Source organism: Berghia stephanieae, chromosome 9 (assembly GCF_034508935.2).
Source record: "Berghia stephanieae isolate SIO BIC M18660-M18661 chromosome 9, UCSD_Bste_1.3, whole genome shotgun sequence".
NCBI lineage: Eukaryota > Metazoa > Mollusca > Gastropoda > Nudibranchia > Aeolidiidae > Berghia > Berghia stephanieae.
Genome location: NC_088368.1, coordinates 23617892 through 23635391, shown reverse-complemented (window position 1 = coordinate 23635391; position 17500 = coordinate 23617892). Strand labels below are relative to the sequence as shown.

Below are 17500 nucleotides of genomic sequence, written 5' to 3'. Positions count from 1 at the left end.
TTATTTGTCTGAACATAAACTTTAATCTTTCTTTAATATTGTCGTGAATAGATTTTTACATCTCATTCACGATGAGACAATAATAAAATCTCCATCGAAGTGGGCAGTCGCTACCGTGGTGTGGTTCTCCATTTAGAGATCTAAATGGGCATCGCTACCTAATCTAAGACTAAGTGGGAATCTTCAAAATCATACTAATACATCGATGGGCATCTCCATATTCTTCTATATCCCTATATTTTGCATATATGGGCATCGCAATAGCTTACTGGCTATTTCAGGCATGGTTCCTGGCACGCGAAATAGCACACATACGGTGTTTAGAAAATATAAATCCATAGCAGGAGAACTGGTAGTCAGTATTCACAATTCAAACATCAAAGAGAGAAAGACTGAACGTGTGCATGGACTTTCATAGCTATGTACAATGTCACAAACACTCAAAAAGAAACACCACACAAGACTCATGAACCCACAGTGCTTCACAGACATCAAACAGCTCACACCAATAACACAGCTTGGAACAACAAACCAGAACACACAACAAATATGTTACAAACAATATGATGCTAGAACTTGACTGAAATGCCTTAGATATGAAACTTGGATTTGGTTTTATACATGTTATTTAATATAGTAGTCTCTTAGCAAAAAAAAAATTCGTTTTAGTATATTTATTTGAAAATCACTTTTAAGCATCTGAATACCCCGACGGATCAAATTAATTAAGTTTGGCCAACTTATGTGGTTCTGTATGCTCATAAGTTTCTTTTTTTCATGCACCTGACGTATACTTATTCCCAGGCCTGACTGATAACTCAAATTGTTATGGGTTCATTGTTTTAATGTAAATACTCTCAACGCATAATATTTTCCATTACAACAATGTTAAATCGAGCCCATAAGTGTGTTCGGCTATCAGTCCTGCTAATATGTGCTCCTACACTGTGATCATATTACAGCTTATTTAAACAATCAAATCTCAAGTCAACAAGGATGGCAGACCTTCTCTTCTTCCCATGCCTTTGTCACCTTTATATCCTTTTTAATTATCTATTTTACTACTCCCAGTCAATCGAAACTGGCCAATCTGTTTGGCATGGACAAAGCCACAGGACAGGGAGGAAATGCTTCTTTAACTTACACTGCGCCTAAGGAGCCCAAGAAGAAAGGTAAAAATCATGCATCATTGCATCTTTTCAGATGATCTCTGTCATTATGAATTGACTTATTTTAATTCTTTAAGTGTCAGAGTAAAATAGAGTTACAGTGCAGCACGGAAACCTGGAACACGCAAATCTCGAAATCATTGAAATCTTGAACTCCTCTCAGTTCCTCCTTTTAATCCTTCTATTTGGCAACACAAATTCGGATGCCAACATGGAATTTTCAAACAAACTGGATATTCACTTTTGTGCTTGTTCATAAAATTCTTTTGCCTAATGTTACTATTGAACTTAAATGAAAGCTATCATCGCTTTCCTTGTGGCGTTAAATAAGTAAGTTAATTATTGTAACACGCCGGCATTTGCCTGGACTGTGTGTGTGTGTTTGTGTGTGTGGAGGGGGGTGGGGGTTGGTGGGGTGCGAAGCATGTTTGACCAGTATCTTAAACACACATACACACACGATGCATCACTCTATTTAACTCCAATGTGTCTCAGTACCAATGGTGGCCTTAGGCCGTTTCTATTATATTAAAATCAAACAAGTTATTGGGGATGGAACGAGGGGATAAGCATGGTAGAGATCAGTGAATAGTATAAGTGTTTCATAGGTGAAGACCTCATGTACAGAGTGTGTAATCAATCATGCAATGTGCTTGCTGTCTTCTTATTATAGAATTGGAAACTTATTTAACCTCTGTATAAGACAAAATGCACCATACACTACATCTCATTATAATGGGACCTTACCAAAACCACTCTTTCCCTCCCTCTCAGTCTTCTTCATATTCCTTGTAAACTACTCAACAGGGAAATATTAAAAACACACAAATCTTGGATAATTGGCCTGCTCCCGACTTGTATTTCCGATCTGCACCGCAGTATTTTCACTTCAAGTAGTCATTGGAAGTTCTGATTTGCTTATGTTTTGTATGTAACTATATTACAGCATTTATGTTGAAATATCTAGGAATTTTCTGTTAAAGAGAGTGATCATTAATCATTGTTACCAATTGTTTAAAACATCAGAAAGTCGGATTAAACTCTGACTCTATAGGTGTCATTGCTCTTTAGAACTGTGTGCAAATTATATAATGGCTGCAGACCACCATTCATAATAGGATCAATGCACAGACCACCTGATTGCACCATTGATGACAGCAGGAATATTTGCAACACTCTGCTCATGCCCGTATCAAAACATAAAAGATCTTCTTTTCTCATTGACAGGGACTTTAAGCTACCTGACATCAATTGGTATGAAGGAACATCACAGAACATAAAAAACAACACAGAGACAAACAAACTTTTCATTGAATTCTCCAGAGACTTGAACCTGCATAAGGTCATAGACCAAAATACTAGGGATAGTTCCATTCTTGATCTGCTATTTTCCAATTTACCTAACATGGTGCTGAACATAGATGTGACACCAGGCATTAGTGGCCAAGATATCCCAATTGTGGAATTTCAAACCAGTCTGCCTAGATACAAAAGCCAAAACAAGAGTTACTTCTATGGAAAAATGCTGACATCCCACGCATAAAATCTTAAAATTGAAGATTTTGCAGCTATTTTTTAAGACATCATAACAAAATGAAAGGAATCAATAAATTGTGTAAATAGATAAAATGTGTAAAAAGGAATGCACTTATAATCATAAATGAAAATGCCCCAACAAAACTCACCACAAGATGAAATAACCTTCGATTGACATTGTAACCAAAAGGTTGTTGAGAAAAAAGGAATGGTGGTACAAAAAAAAAATAATCAAAGAATGTCCATTGGAGCAAAAACATCAAAATGTATAAAGAAATTAAAACCGCAGCCCAAATGCAATGTAGAAAAGCATACACAGAATTTGTGAACAAAATAATAGCTGACGATACAGATAACAACATTATGGTCCTACATTAAAAGCAAAAGTACAGAGAGGACAGGAATAGCTCAATTAAAAAATGAAAACGGAATGCTCGCAGAAGATCCAGAAACAAAAGCAAATGACTGAAACCATCAATTTTCATCTGTATTTTCCGATTCAAACATTATATCTAATGGCAATCTCTCAGGCAAGCAAATTGAACAAATGGAGGTGACTGAAGTTACAGAACAAGGCATACTAAAGTTGGACTGTCTGCAAAGTGCCTCAAGATGTTTGCAAAAGAACTTGCTCCAATTTATACTTTCTTGTTCCAGACATCCATTGAGAAATTTCAGATGACTGGAAACTTGTGCAAATAATACCAATCTTTAAAAAGGGAGAAAGGAAAATGGTGTGCATCGTAAAGTTTACAGTATTTTCAGAACTACCCATATTGAAAAAAAAATCAGACTCCTGGTTTTTAAATGTGGCGACCCCGTTTTTTTAGTTTATTTTGAGCTGGCTTGTATGGATAATGTCAAATATAGCTTAAATTGATATGTATAGATTAATAGAAATAATATTATGATTCATTTAATACTTATCTACTTCATTGGGTTTTTTTTCTCTCCCAAGCACAAGAGGCAGCACCTCAAGGAGGAGTCCCATCGGTAGTTTTGGCTTGTGTGGTCCAGACATTTAAATAGTAAGTTTATACATTTTTGTAACTCTTTCTAAATGATCCTTGACATTTTGAAAATTTGTCTGAACTCCATTTTAGCACAACAGTTTTTAAAAGCATTTAACATACTTAGGAATATGAAAGAAAAAAAATCTCAGCTTCACTCAGGCTTGTTATCAGTCCTTTTGCATGTAAGGTGAGAGCTCTACCTAATAAACTGTTGTCAATATTTACTCATATCCTGACGCTGGCCACAAAATTATATCACGCTGGCCACAAAATTATATCACGATACAAGCCAATAGCCCCCTGTAAAAATTAAGCAGTGAAATGTATTCAATAGTTGGCAGACTATAAGTTAATGAAGGCTGCTTCACGACCCTTAATTTTTTATTTTGTTCGAAAGTCACATAAATTTTCCCTGGATTCGAAATTAGATATCAGGCTCAGTATATTTATTACTTTGATTTTGAATCACATGATAATTTTCTTTTTCTTATTTCTTTTTATTATTCCAGTGTGGACAACAAATATGTAAGCCAAGGGAAATTAGGGATTGCACTATTGGCAAACCATACGACTAAAGATGTAAGAATATTTTTTACATGTGCAGTACTATCTTTTAGAAACTTATTTTGAATGTAGGAAAACTTTTCATATAATGTTGTGATTGTACTACCTTTTGATTACCTAATTTGGAATTGGTGGCATTTTAGTATATTTAGTAAATAAAATATAAGGAAATTGATAAGTAAGTCAACAAACCAATCAATTAAACAATTTTAAAATTAAAAAAAATTGAGCTTTTATATAGCGCAATATCCACTAAATGTGCTCAAAGCGCTTTACAAGGGGTCCCTGGTCAACAGCAACATTTAGCATGTAGGACGGGACATAACGCCTATTAGGCGATAATATCATTTTTCGGACAAAGACAACGCTGTTAACGTCCAGGTACTCATTTTACACCTGAGTACGGTGAGAGACTGTGAGTAAAGAGTCTTTTCCAAGGACTCAACTATGCACCGAGCGCGAGGCTCGAACCTAGGACCTTCCGATCCGAAAGCGAGTGTCATACCACTAGACCACATAGCCGCAATTAATAGTTTAAGGAATGAATTAATAGCTAAATAGATGAATGAATAAATGAATAGACAAACTTTTAAAAAATTCATCCTTAAAGAAATTGGGTGTAAATACGTTGAATATAAGAATGAGTAAATAAGCTTTATAAAATATTGTTTTTACTTAAGTTTATGTAAAGTAAAATAATGTTGTTTATTATTTATATATTTACTTTATCCATTTCTTTCTTTCTTTTTTTCTTTCTTTCTGTCATTCTTTCTTTCTTTCATTCTCTCTTTCTTTATGAAAAAGGAAGAAAACAATTGCCACTATTCAAATGCTTTAATAGTAACCGAGATAAACTCCTGCTCCATGGGCTGTATGGCTCAGAAGGATGACTATTTGTTTGTTTGCTTATTGTTTTTATGTTTGTTTGTTTTTATCTTTGAATAGTACTTTATCCATACACCCCTTTTCAGTATTTTACCACATTTTTTTTCACGTTTGTCCCTCTTTGATTTTCAGTATCGGATTCTATTGTACGTCAGCAAACAGCAACAGGTGACGAATGCCAAAATCACCCAGAACTTTTCCTATAGTGTGAGTAAATTCATTGAAAAATTGCATTCTCTAAAGATCCTCTGTCAGAAAATGCAGACCTGCTATTTATCCCTATTTTATAGTTAAATTTCCGATATTTAATATCATTCCTGATTTCCCTAATTACATACTTTTTCTCAGTTTGAAAAAAAAATTGTAATAGTTCCTAACAGTTGTCAAAGCTGTTGTGAAAAAAGTTGTTGTATTCAAGTATCATCTAATGGTATTGTTCACAACTAGCGTCTCTTTTAGTGTCTACCTTGTAAGGAGTCATTCTGTATCCAAACATCATCCTGTACACATGTATCTTATGTTAATGTTGTTTAATATACAATTCTTTCATCTCTTTGTCATGCCTAATAACACAACAAGCTTGCAAGTATGTGTTATTGCACGATAAACATTTAACGAGTTTAATAAATACAAAGAAATAAAGAATATGTTTATTTTGCCTCTCCAAGTAATATTGTTAGATATTTTGTAACCAAACGGTATGGTTTTAATACTTCTATTCACCATAATTTGTATCTTTTTTCCTTTGCTTGAATGACAATTTGACCCAAAACTAAAAACGTTGGATTTGTATCCATGCGCACCAAAAGATTATTTATAATTACCAATCAGCTGTCTTTTACACCTAATTTCACACCAATAAATGTGCAAAAATATTCTGCAATCGTTGAATAACATTTTTATCCAAAGTGTTCAAACCATTATTCAACGATTAGGGTTTTCCAATGAGAGGGGTGGAATAATATACATTCTTTACTCTAACAATTTGGTTTGTTGATTCTTGGAAATGTATATCTAATTAATAAATGATCTAAGAAGACAACATTAGCATATAACAAATAAAGTAGATATTGCTCCTTATAAACTCTTATTTCTTTTTCTTTTTGTGAGCCTTTTCTTACTTGCTATCAATCTTTAAATTATATTTGTACTATTACACATATATTTAAAAATAATATTTTCTGTTTGTGTATGTTGTTGACCACAGGTTCAAGAGAACAATTATGCTTCATTTTATGATGATGCCCGGCAAACATGGTCTGTTATGTTTGATTCCACTGAAAATTCCCACAAGTTTGCTAAGGAGGTATACTTTTGTTAAAATATTGTGAATGAAAAAAACAAAAACTGGCAAACTTGGTCTGTTATAATTGATTCTGCCAAAAATTCCCACAAGATTGCAAAGGAAGTAAAATTTATTTTTTAAGAAAAATAAAAAGAAAGAAAAGAACTTTGGAATTATTTCACTGTAGACTACTATTTAATTTGTTCTCTCTCAGGTGCCAATTTATCAACTGATAACCCTCCCTACCCCCCTTGCCCTTGTTTCTGTATACACATAAACACTCAGATCCCTACAGAAAAACAAACCACACACACGCTTAGACACACACACCCAAACACATACTCGTCACCCTTTTTCACAACATTACACATCATTCACTTTTTGTTTTGTTTTTCCTTTGATTCTTTTTTTTTTTAATTTTATACGTGAACACGTCTAGATTATTAGCTGTTTTTGTGTAAAAGTAATTTTTGAATTCATTAATTTTTTATTTTGTAATTTGTAATTACACATATATAGAGGAAATTTCAAAGTATCTTGGGATCTTTGGCTGCAATGATTTATCGTTTTTTAAATTATATAAACCATTGTTTTATTTTTAGATTACTACAGATAAGTCTGCATTTTTACAGGGTAAGGCACTCTGTTACAAAAAAAGTGTAAATCTTGTATATTCTTCGTCTTTTTTTACTACGATTAATCAATGTTCTGTTTTCAGATTGGTTTAGCCAAAGCCAATTCAGTAGCAGATATGGGTCATATGTCAGAGGTCATCAAACAAGACCTTGTCCTTGGTGAAGGAGGTCAACTTGACAGTGGTGACTCCGTGGAGGTCCGATACACGGGATGGCTCCACACCAATTCAGCCTTGGGGCAGGTGAGAGGAATGATTTCTTATTACCTTTCTAGAGAAAATATGGATCAGTGAATGTGGTAGTGACTAATACCTATATGATGTTCTTAAAATTCCCCTTTTTTGCATTTTGAATTTTTTTTTCATCCTATGATTAACCTCTTGAAACTATGATACTATAAGAAATTCCAAGAAACTAAACATATAATTTATTATGCACTTTAATCTTGTTGGTGTAATACCCCTTCGCAAATTGAAAACAAATTATGAATAGTAATTTGCGAACCAATTTTACATTGGAGTGAAAATATTTTTTTATAAAGGACTTTTATTTTAAACCGTAATTCAAGATAGAAGATATTTAGACACTGGCTGTTTAGTTTATTTTTCTCTTGACATTCTTTTTTCTTATTTTTATGTAACAATTTTGCTGTTTTTGCAGGTGTTTGACAGCAATGCTAACTCTGATAAGCTGTTTCGTCTTAAACTCGGCAAAGGCAAAGTGATCAAGGTAAATCACCATGTCTGCGATGAAATAAAATTTGTGTATCTTTGTTGTCTTACAGTATGTCATATGCCTTCGGACCTGAAGTTCCTTGGTTCGAGTCCCACCCTGGGCAGTGCAAGTATGAGTCCTTCAAAAAGACTCTGTTTAACATTCCTTCACCATACCTGGTGCTAACATCATTGTCTCTATCAAGATAAACTGTAATTGCGCCTTACAGGCTTATTGTCACATCCTACATGTTAAGTGTTGCTGTTGGCTTTGGGCCCAGTTTTTTTTCTTTTTTTTTCCGATGACTACTATGTTACTAGTGTGCATCTGTGTGAGTATGTTTATGTCAATATTGTATTGTTATAAATGTGTAACCAAATGACAAATTGCCACTTTTTTTAGGACAATAAAGATTTATTATTATTATTATTGTTATTATTATTATTATTATTATTATTATTATTATTATTATTATTATTATTATTATTATTATTATTATTATTATTATTATTATTATTATAAAGCGCTTTGATAAGGTTTTGTGAATGTTGCATTGGACATTTAAGATTTTAGCTTTTCAACTTCTATAAAATGTAATATATTTTACGTTAAATTTTTCTCATGACCTGGTTATTTTCTTATTTAAAATTTTTGATTCAGGGCTGGGAGCAAGGGATGCTTGGAATGAAGAAAGGGAATAAACGGTTGCTGGTCATCCCTCCGTCTTTAGCTTATGGTGCTAAAGGCATGCCAAGTAGGATACCTCCCAATGCGACGTTAGTCTTTGAAGTAGAGGCTGTGAGGGTGAGTTGCTACAAAGCGAATAACAGTTAACAGTATGCAATGTAACTCTCGTGGACAAAGGTGCTACAGAATTGTTACATTATAGCAAACAATACAAAATGTTCGGTTGACAATTGGGACACCAAAAAATGTACACATCGTCTGTATTGGTCATTAAAGAGGAAGCGTCTATTCTATTTTGTTAACACTCTGGCTACAGGGACTGAAGGAATGGTTAGTCCAGTTGCAAGCCTATATATGACATGATGAGATGATAGTTAATATGGAAAAGGTTCATTTCAGCCTGCTGGTGTTTTGAAAAAGAAATCACATCCCCCCCCCCCCCCCCCAAAACAAAAAAAAAAACAAAAAAAAAACACAAACAAACAAAAAAAACAACAAAAAACCCAAACTGAAACAAAACAACAACAAATTAAACTTGGTTGATGTATAATAAAAAACAATAATTAACCAAATTTGCAGAAGTACTGCAAACATATTTTCAATGTATTGGATTACTTCACCACCCCTTCCCCTATTAGAACCATTTTTATCACTGCATGTGGACAGAGTGTAAAATTTCACTTAAACTTAATACTAACTCGCCACCATTTCAGGTGAAACTTGCCAAAGGTGACTCGAGCCAAGAGTCCTCAGACGTGACTCCTGCAGCGACCCCTGACCTTCCCTCCACCACAGCACCAACTAACATTCCAGATTCTGATGAAAGTGAAGCTTCTGGAGTCAAAAGCCGATCACAGTCCATCAATGAACAATTGAGTCAGGTGAGAGCTTGGTCAATCTGCCTCGCTCGTGTCCAGATTTATCGGGGCCAAATTTAGCCAGATATTTATTTTTTTACTCTCGGTTTCGGATCACAACACCAAAATGTTTTACTCAGAATTGGAGGTTTGACCTAATCAAAGAACTCCACAAGTCTTAAATAAAATATAAACTTTGAATTTCTGTTTTAAAATTATCTTATATATAAAAGAAAAATTAAAATTAACTCTGTTACTTTTTTGTTAAGAAAACATTATTATTATCATTATCATCATTATTATTATTATTATTATTATTATTATTATTATTATTATTATTATTATTATTATTATTATTAATATTATTATTATTATTATTATTATTATTATTATTATTATTATTTATTATTATTATTATTATTATTATTATTATATTATTATTATTATTATATTATTATTATTATTATTATTATTATTATTATTATTATTATTATTATTATTATTATTATTATTATTATTATTATTATTATTATTATTATTATTATTATTATTATCATTATTATTTTATTTATATTGAAAACAGATTGTATCAACTGATTGTTTTCGTTTCTTATGGCTAGAATTTAATGTTTGATTTAAATTACTCTTCTATTGAACAACCTTGACCCCCCCTTGACACAAAATGGAACAGTCCCCAGACTCCAACAAAGCCAAGTTGATATCCCGCATGGCCAAGATGGGACAGCCTATGTTGCCTTTCCAAGGGGCTGTAGCAGCACATCCTGAAGATCAGAATGAAGAGGTGAATCCATTAAAATTCGTTCCTGTCCATTTAAGGGTACAGAAAGTGTAAGCTCCAGCTCAATTTGCCCTATGGCTCTGAACTTTTCGATTGTAGATGGACATAAACCATATGGCATGGAAAATGGTGAAACTTGATGGGTATATATTAGTATATTAATAAAAAAAAGAGAAGAAAAGAGAAAAGAAATATTACCCTCAGCTCTCATGCAGCAATGTAAATGATTAAAATGGGAACGAGTAAGGGGGGGGGGGGGGGGGGGATGATCTGATTAAATGATCATCTGCATTACTTTCTGCATTTTGATGCCATCATGTTCAAAGCCCCTTAACTCTCTCCTTACCAACCATTTTCAGAATTTTCCCTGAAACTTCACACCCACCCAACACAAAAATAGATTTTTTTTTTCTACTCAAACAGAAAAAGGAACAAGTACATTCCATGCATATAATTGCCCAGTGTCTAATTTTTATCGCGAGAACAAATTATTTTCTTTATAATTTATGATGTACAAAAACTGTTGGTTCAGAAAAGTGAGTCACAATATCCCCGGCCAGGCGGAGTTGTCTTACCAGTAAGGTCGCGGGTTCGAGCCCCCATCGCCGCTGCAAAGTTTTTATTCTCTGTTGTCTTCTGGCACTTTCCTACTCATCTCATTTCTTGTTATAAACTGTTGGTTGCATCGTAACAAATATGACAATTTTCCTATGAATGGTGAGGAGAGAGTTAAGATAATTATTTAATCACCCTACTGGCAATTAAAACAAAATTTTAATTTCATAAAGTACCGCTAACTTGTTATATACCCCTCCCCCCCTTTTAAAAAAAAATAATTTTTTTTTACAAGCATACTTTTGCAACATCTGTCTCTTGACTTAATGTGTTTCATTTAATTATTTCTTTAAAACTGTAGTTCGAGCACATGGAACACCATCAACATGCTGCCAAACCATCACTTCCATCTAAACCAGCAGGATTGCAACAGCAGCCTGTTCATCATCAACAACAGCAGCCTGTGATAGTTCAACAACAACAACAACAACCGGAAATGATGGTCCAGCAGCCCACCCAGACAATGACAGGAGGTCCACAACAGACAGTGACGGTTATGGGTGTGAACCCTTTAACAGGACAACCGCAACTAGTACAGCAAACTCTCCAGCCACAACCCATGGCACCACTCCAACAACAACAACAACAACCTGCATTTTTACAAAGTAAGCTTAGTACGGCAATGTGGACTAGTGGTATGACACTCACCTTTGGACTGGAAGGTCCAGGGTTTGAATCCTGCTCTGAGTGGGGGTGCCTAGTTGAGTCCCTGGAAGAGGCTCTTTACTCACAATCTCTCACCGTATTCAGGTGTAGAATGAATACCTGCCCGTTAACAGCGTTGTCTCTGTTAGAAAAAAAATATTGTAATATTGCCTAAAATGCGTCATCCTACATGTTAAGTGTTGCTGTTGGCAAGGGACCCTTTGTAAAGTGCTCTGAGGAGGTTTAGTGGATATTGCACTGTGTAAGATCTCAATTTTTAGGAGTCAGAAGTCCAAATCATTGTCATTGTTAAAGAAATCTTTACAAACTTTTCTTTTTTTTTTTTTTTTTTAAATAACTGTCTTATCATCTCGAAACAGTATTATGTCTGGTTGGACATAAATTATATTTAAAGACAATAATTCTCAGAAATAGGAAAGTTAATTGTTTTGATATTTAAGAAACAAAACTCCCTCTCTTCAATGACGACATTTTTATTTCTCACTCAAATATTATTGGTTAAGCTCCTAATTTAGTTATAGGTATGAGGTTTATCCTGACACAAGACCGTTTTGAGGATCATGGTCACATATTGAATTGATATAAAACGTTTCTGTGGTGGTGCTAAACGTAAAGATCCTTATAAATGAGGAGACAATATGCTATAAAAGGTTCCACATTGTTATAACAGGGTTTAGATAAAGTCAACTAGGGATTGTTAACATTTTCATTTCCTCATTGATCAAATGGTCTGCCAATTCTTCTTCTTCTTCTAGGTTCCATGCCTGGTCCAGGCTTCGGATACTGCATGAATTATCTCTCTCCATTCCTCCCTGTCTCTTGCTTTTTCAAACAGCTCTTGGATTGTTAGGTTGGTGAAGCCCTTCAGTTGGTCTATGAGTGTTTTTCTTTGTCTCCCCGGGCGCGTTTACCAGGTATTTTTCCACAACTTGCCAGGTATTCATTCTTATCTTTCCTTACTATGTGTCCGAAAAAGGATAGTTGTCGATCCACTATTAAGGGCATTAGTTTCCTTTGTTGGTATGTTTGTTTTAGCACTTCTTCGTTCGTTTTGTGTGCAGTATACGATATTCTCTGCATCCTTCTCAAGCACCACATTTCAAAAGCTTCAATGTTCTTTTGTGTTTCTGCATTTGTAGTCCAGCTTTCGCATCCGTATAACAAGATTGGCCACACGTAGCACTTCAAGACTCGGAATCTAATCCCGAACGACATCTGTTTGTTTTTCAAAATGTTTCCCAGGTCTACCAATTAGGCTATCGCAATTCCAGAAAGTAAGCATTGTTGCTCAATAGTCTAACCTCAAGAGAAGGATTAAGCTGAAGAAAAAAAAAAAAAGAAACAAAAAACAAAATAAAATAAAACAACTTGTGGTATGTGGAATCAAGTGTGGATATTTAACCCCCTCCTTGACAACTACAGGAAAATCGTCACATTTGTTACAATACAATAAACATTTTTTTATATTCAGAATCCCAAAATTTGAAGAAAAATCTTTGTTATAGCTATAAGATTTTAATGCTGTTATGTAAATCTCTTCTTACTGAACAACATATTGCTTTTGAATTGTTAACTATTTAGCAAAAGCAAAAAAAAAAAAAAAAAGATAGGGAAGCTAATTTACACAGTAAATCCTTTTTATACTGTTACATTTGGGAGTAGGGCTTACATGGCCCACTGCCTCAAAATGGGAAATGTTGGAGTAAACTTGACCTTAATATATATAGTATTAAAACAATGAAAACTTGGTAAAATCAAAATGATGTTTAGCAGAGAACGGATATGATTTATGAAACTGAGAAAAATTTAAATTTCTGATTTCTGATTATTGCATTCATTTCACTTTTTGGCATCACATAATATGCTCTGACATCTGGGTAGGGCCCTTTGACCTCCCATGCTGGACAGGAGATTAATTGCTGTGTCTTCTATCCCCTAATTTCTGTTTTCTCAGTTGCTTTCTGCTTTTGTCTTGGAATGAGAGTCCGGAGTCCTTAGCTGAGGATGAAACAGTCCAATGTTTAGTATTACTTTTGGCAGATGATATTTTTTTCCCCTTCTTTTTGTCTCTCTGATATTTATTGTTAGTTATGTATTTTGTTTTTGGATCTGCAGATTTAAAATGTTTTTCTCCTCTGGATACACTTTTATGCTCGTTGGAGAAGTATTTGATAAGGGCGTCTACCATTGTTCCGATAGTTTAGAACCAGTTACTAAGTTACTATGCGTCATTACGAGGGAAGTGACGTCATGACTGTTGAAGCCCATTGGTGAAGCACTGAACTATCAACTAAACAGACTGGCTTTGAATCTCAATAGACCAGGGTTTAATTCCGTTTAATAAAGATATGAAATAGTGCCAAAGTAGAGAGAAAAATACAAGAAAAAAAAAACATTAAAAAATCAGCCGTCTATTAACTCTCGTGGAAAGTACTTCGAGATAAACAAATATCCTGCCCAAAGGATGACGAGTAATTGTAACTGTTGGTGTAACGTTATATTTTCTTTGATTGCATTTGGTCAAGTAAGGGCCATAAATCCTATTTTTAGAATTCTATTATATTATTTTATTTTTGATATTTTCAATCTCTTCCTTTTTTGTTTATTTTTAGATTTACCTGGAGCACAGCAACTGAGTGTTTACCAAAATCCAAACAATTTTCTGCTACAACAACAACAACAACTTTTACAACAACAACAGCAGCAGCAGCAACAACAACAACAGCAGGTACTCTTTCTTTATAACAATCTATATATATATATCTTTTTTCTCTCGTTTCTCTGTCTCTGTCTCTGTATCTCTCTCTCTCTGTCTCTCTCTCTGTCTGTCTCTCTCTCTCTCTCTCTCTCTCTCTCTCTCTCTCTCTCTCTACTAACCTCTCCCCCTCTCTCTCTCCCTTATACCCTATCCCTAGCCCTCTCTTCCTTTCTCTCTTGCTAAATACTCAGTGACACTGTGTGTGCGTGCATATTTTTTTTTTTTTCGTCTGCTGCTATCCGGAGATCCCAGATGTGAATCTAGGATTAGCACTGGCTTCCAGGGCCTTATGGCTCAGAATGTCAACCAACTACTTACTAGGTTGAATTCACGTAGTTCTGATTTCTATCCGTCCAATAAACACATTTATAATCTAAAAAGCTACATTCGTTGTCCTAAATGCAAGGATGATTTTAATTTAGACCAGAGTTCATCATTGGGTCTTTATAAAAACCTGAATTTTCAGCTTTAGTTTCACCTCAATATATTACAAAATTGAGTTGATGGGCCAAATATTCCAATTCACAATTAATTATCTATAGTTGTTTTTTTTTCCAACCAAATAGTATTTGTATTACTAAAAAATAGGTTTCTTTTATTTTTTACCCCATTAAATAAAATTCTCGCTCTGATATATCTGGCAAAAAGTACATTGTGATAAACCATTAAAACCAACCAAAGGGTTCTAAGTAATTGTTGCTGTCCATTTAACACAACACAAATGGGGTCAAACTCAGGTCCATTTAGATGGTTTTAAGGTGAAGGGGGCCCATCATATTTCAAAACTCATATTTTTACTTTCTCTCACTATGAAAAATGCCAATGCCAAGTTTTGTTTAGCACTCAATGTGATGTATGCAAGGAATTTACCCAATGGAAACCGTGCGGTGCTCTTATTGGCGAACCAACCAGCGGCCTCGATGAGAAAAATATCCGCCATTTTGATGTTGGCTGGGAATCGTGTTACTATAGTAAACAAGCGCTGATCGGCCGTTCATGAAAACAAGTTGCTGCTCGCTCGTTTAACTAAAAATTATTCAAAACGATCTCTCTAAAATGATATAAATGTGACTTCTTAAGGTTTTCTTCACGGTCAAAACCACACAACATTCTATTAATGATTACGTCCGAGGCAAAAAGGAATATTGACAGGTCGACCGAGAGTTGAACTCGTGAGACGACAAACATCAATGCGAAGTGTAGCGAGAGTCAAGCTATTGTTTGTCTTGTCCTATTCTATATAGAGAAAAGGATAAATAGTATAGCCTCGTGTGTGAGTGGTTGTGTGTTATAGTCTTGTTTTTAACTTGTTTCTGTTGTTTATGTGTGTAGTGATGACTCTCTCACACTCAATTTCAATGCCGAAAGAGGAATTCCCACACCCAAGAAAGGGGAATTGGGGTGGTATTTGGCATACATATTGTATAGTATCTAGTTCTAAATAGATAACTGATTAGAATTATATTATGATATATAAACACAATGCCAAATACAATTCCGAAGTTTCCTTATTTCAAATGAAGTAAAGCTCCAAAACCTAATGGTAGTGATTGTAGTACTGAGTGTTAGTGAGGTGATGTGGTGTTGGTGGTGGTTGTAGTTGTAGTAGTAATAGTGATGATGATGTGGTGGTGGTGATGATTGTAGTTGTAGTAGTAGTGGTAGTGATGATGATGTGGTGGTGGTTGTAGTAGTAGTGGTAATGGTAATGATATGGTGGTGGTGGTGGTTGTAATAGTAGTGGTCGTGATGATGATGTGGTGGTGGTGTTTGTAGTAGTAGTGGTAATGATGCGGCTATGTGGTCTAGTAGTATGACACTCGCTTCCGGATCGGAAGGTCCTGGGTTCGAGCCTCGCGCTCGGCGCATAGTTGAGTCCTTGGAAAAGGCTCTTTACTCACATTCTCTCACCGTACTCAGGTGTAAAATGAGTACCTGGCCGTTAACAGAGTTGTCTTTGTCCGAAAAATTGTAATATCGCCTAACAGGCGTCATGTCCCGTCCTACATGTTAAATGTTGACCAGGGACCCCTTGTAAAGCGCTTTGAGCACATTTAGTAGATATTGCACTATATAAAGCTCAATTAAAAAAAAAAATATTTCAATGATGATGATATGGTGGTGGTGGTTGCAGTAGTAGTAGTGGTAGTGATGATAATGTGGTGGTGGTTGTAGTTGTAGTAGTAGTGATAGTGATGATGATGTGGTGGTGGTTGTAGTAGTAGTGGTAGTGATGATGATGTGGTTGTGGTGGTTGTAGTAGTAGTTGTAATGGTGATGATATGGTGGTAGTGGTGGTTGCAGTAGTAGTGGTATACTGTGTCTTCTATCCCCTTATATCTTATCCAACAAGCTTTCTGTCTTTGTCTTGGAATGAGATTACTTGGTTTTTTCCGCGCCCTCGTCGGAGTCCTGGCTGAGAGGGAAACAGTCAAATGCATAGTTATTGTTTTGGGAGATGATATTTTTTTCCTTGTAAATCATCTCTCTGTTATGTATTATTATATTGGTTATTTTTAATGTATAATGTAAGCATTTGAGTGTATTCCTCTTTGTTGGATTTTGTGCTTGTGTCCGGATGAGACATAGGTGATCTCAAACTAAGTACATTGGTGGTATGCTCTTGGAATCTACATCTGATCCCTATTTGTTCCCATTCCCCTTTGTCTTACTTTCTCTTGGGTGCTTTAATTGTAATTCTAGAACTTTTTACTATCCCATTTTCTTCCTTTTTACTGGCGCTGATATAACCTAAATGTGTTGCAAGCGCCGTAAAACCCTTAAAAACAAACAAACAAACAGTAGTAGTGGTAGTGATAACGATGTGGTTGTGGTGGTTGTAGTAGTAGTGGTAATGGTAATGATATGGTGGTAGTGGTGGTTGTAGTAGTAGTGGTAATGGTAATGATATGGTGGTGGTTGTAGTAGTTGTGGTCGTGATGACGATGTGGTTGTGGTGGTTGTAGTAGTAGTGGTAGTGATGCTATTGTGGTGGTGGTTGTAGAAGTTGAGGTAGTGATGTGGTGGTGGTTGTAGTAGTAGTGGTGGTGGTGGTTGTGGTAGTAGTGGTAATGATGATGATATGGTGGTGGTGGTTGCAGTAGTAGTGGTAGTGATGACGATGTGGTTGTGGTGATTGTAGTAGTGGTAGTGATGATGATGTGCTGGTGGTGGTGTAGTAGTAGTGGTAGTGATAATGATGTGGGGCTGGTGGTTGTAGTAGTAGTGTTAGTGATGATATTGTGGTGGTGGTTGTAGTAGTAGATGATGTGGTGGTTGGAAAACACATTACAGGTTATTATAATACATGATTACAC

General features: G+C 35.0%; 1 protein-coding gene across 2 annotated transcripts in view; it reads left to right on the top strand.

Annotated features, from left to right (window-relative positions):
• Positions 1-17500, top strand: part of LOC144979892 (FK506-binding protein 15-like) — a 50302-nt gene that overhangs the window by 552 nt on the left and 32250 nt on the right. For both annotated transcript variants that reach the window (XM_078927145.1, XM_078927146.1), the window contains exons 2-13: positions 1072-1172; positions 3664-3733; positions 4228-4297; positions 5300-5374; positions 6375-6473; positions 7171-7329; positions 7748-7816; positions 8462-8605; positions 9202-9369; positions 10037-10147; positions 11061-11364; positions 14038-14153. In XM_078927145.1, coding sequence (XP_078783271.1) covers positions 1072-1172; positions 3664-3733; positions 4228-4297; positions 5300-5374; positions 6375-6473; positions 7171-7329; positions 7748-7816; positions 8462-8605; positions 9202-9369; positions 10037-10147; positions 11061-11364; positions 14038-14153 — 1486 coding nt within the window. The remainder of the gene's footprint in view (positions 1-1071; positions 1173-3663; positions 3734-4227; positions 4298-5299; positions 5375-6374; positions 6474-7170; positions 7330-7747; positions 7817-8461; positions 8606-9201; positions 9370-10036; positions 10148-11060; positions 11365-14037; positions 14154-17500) is intronic.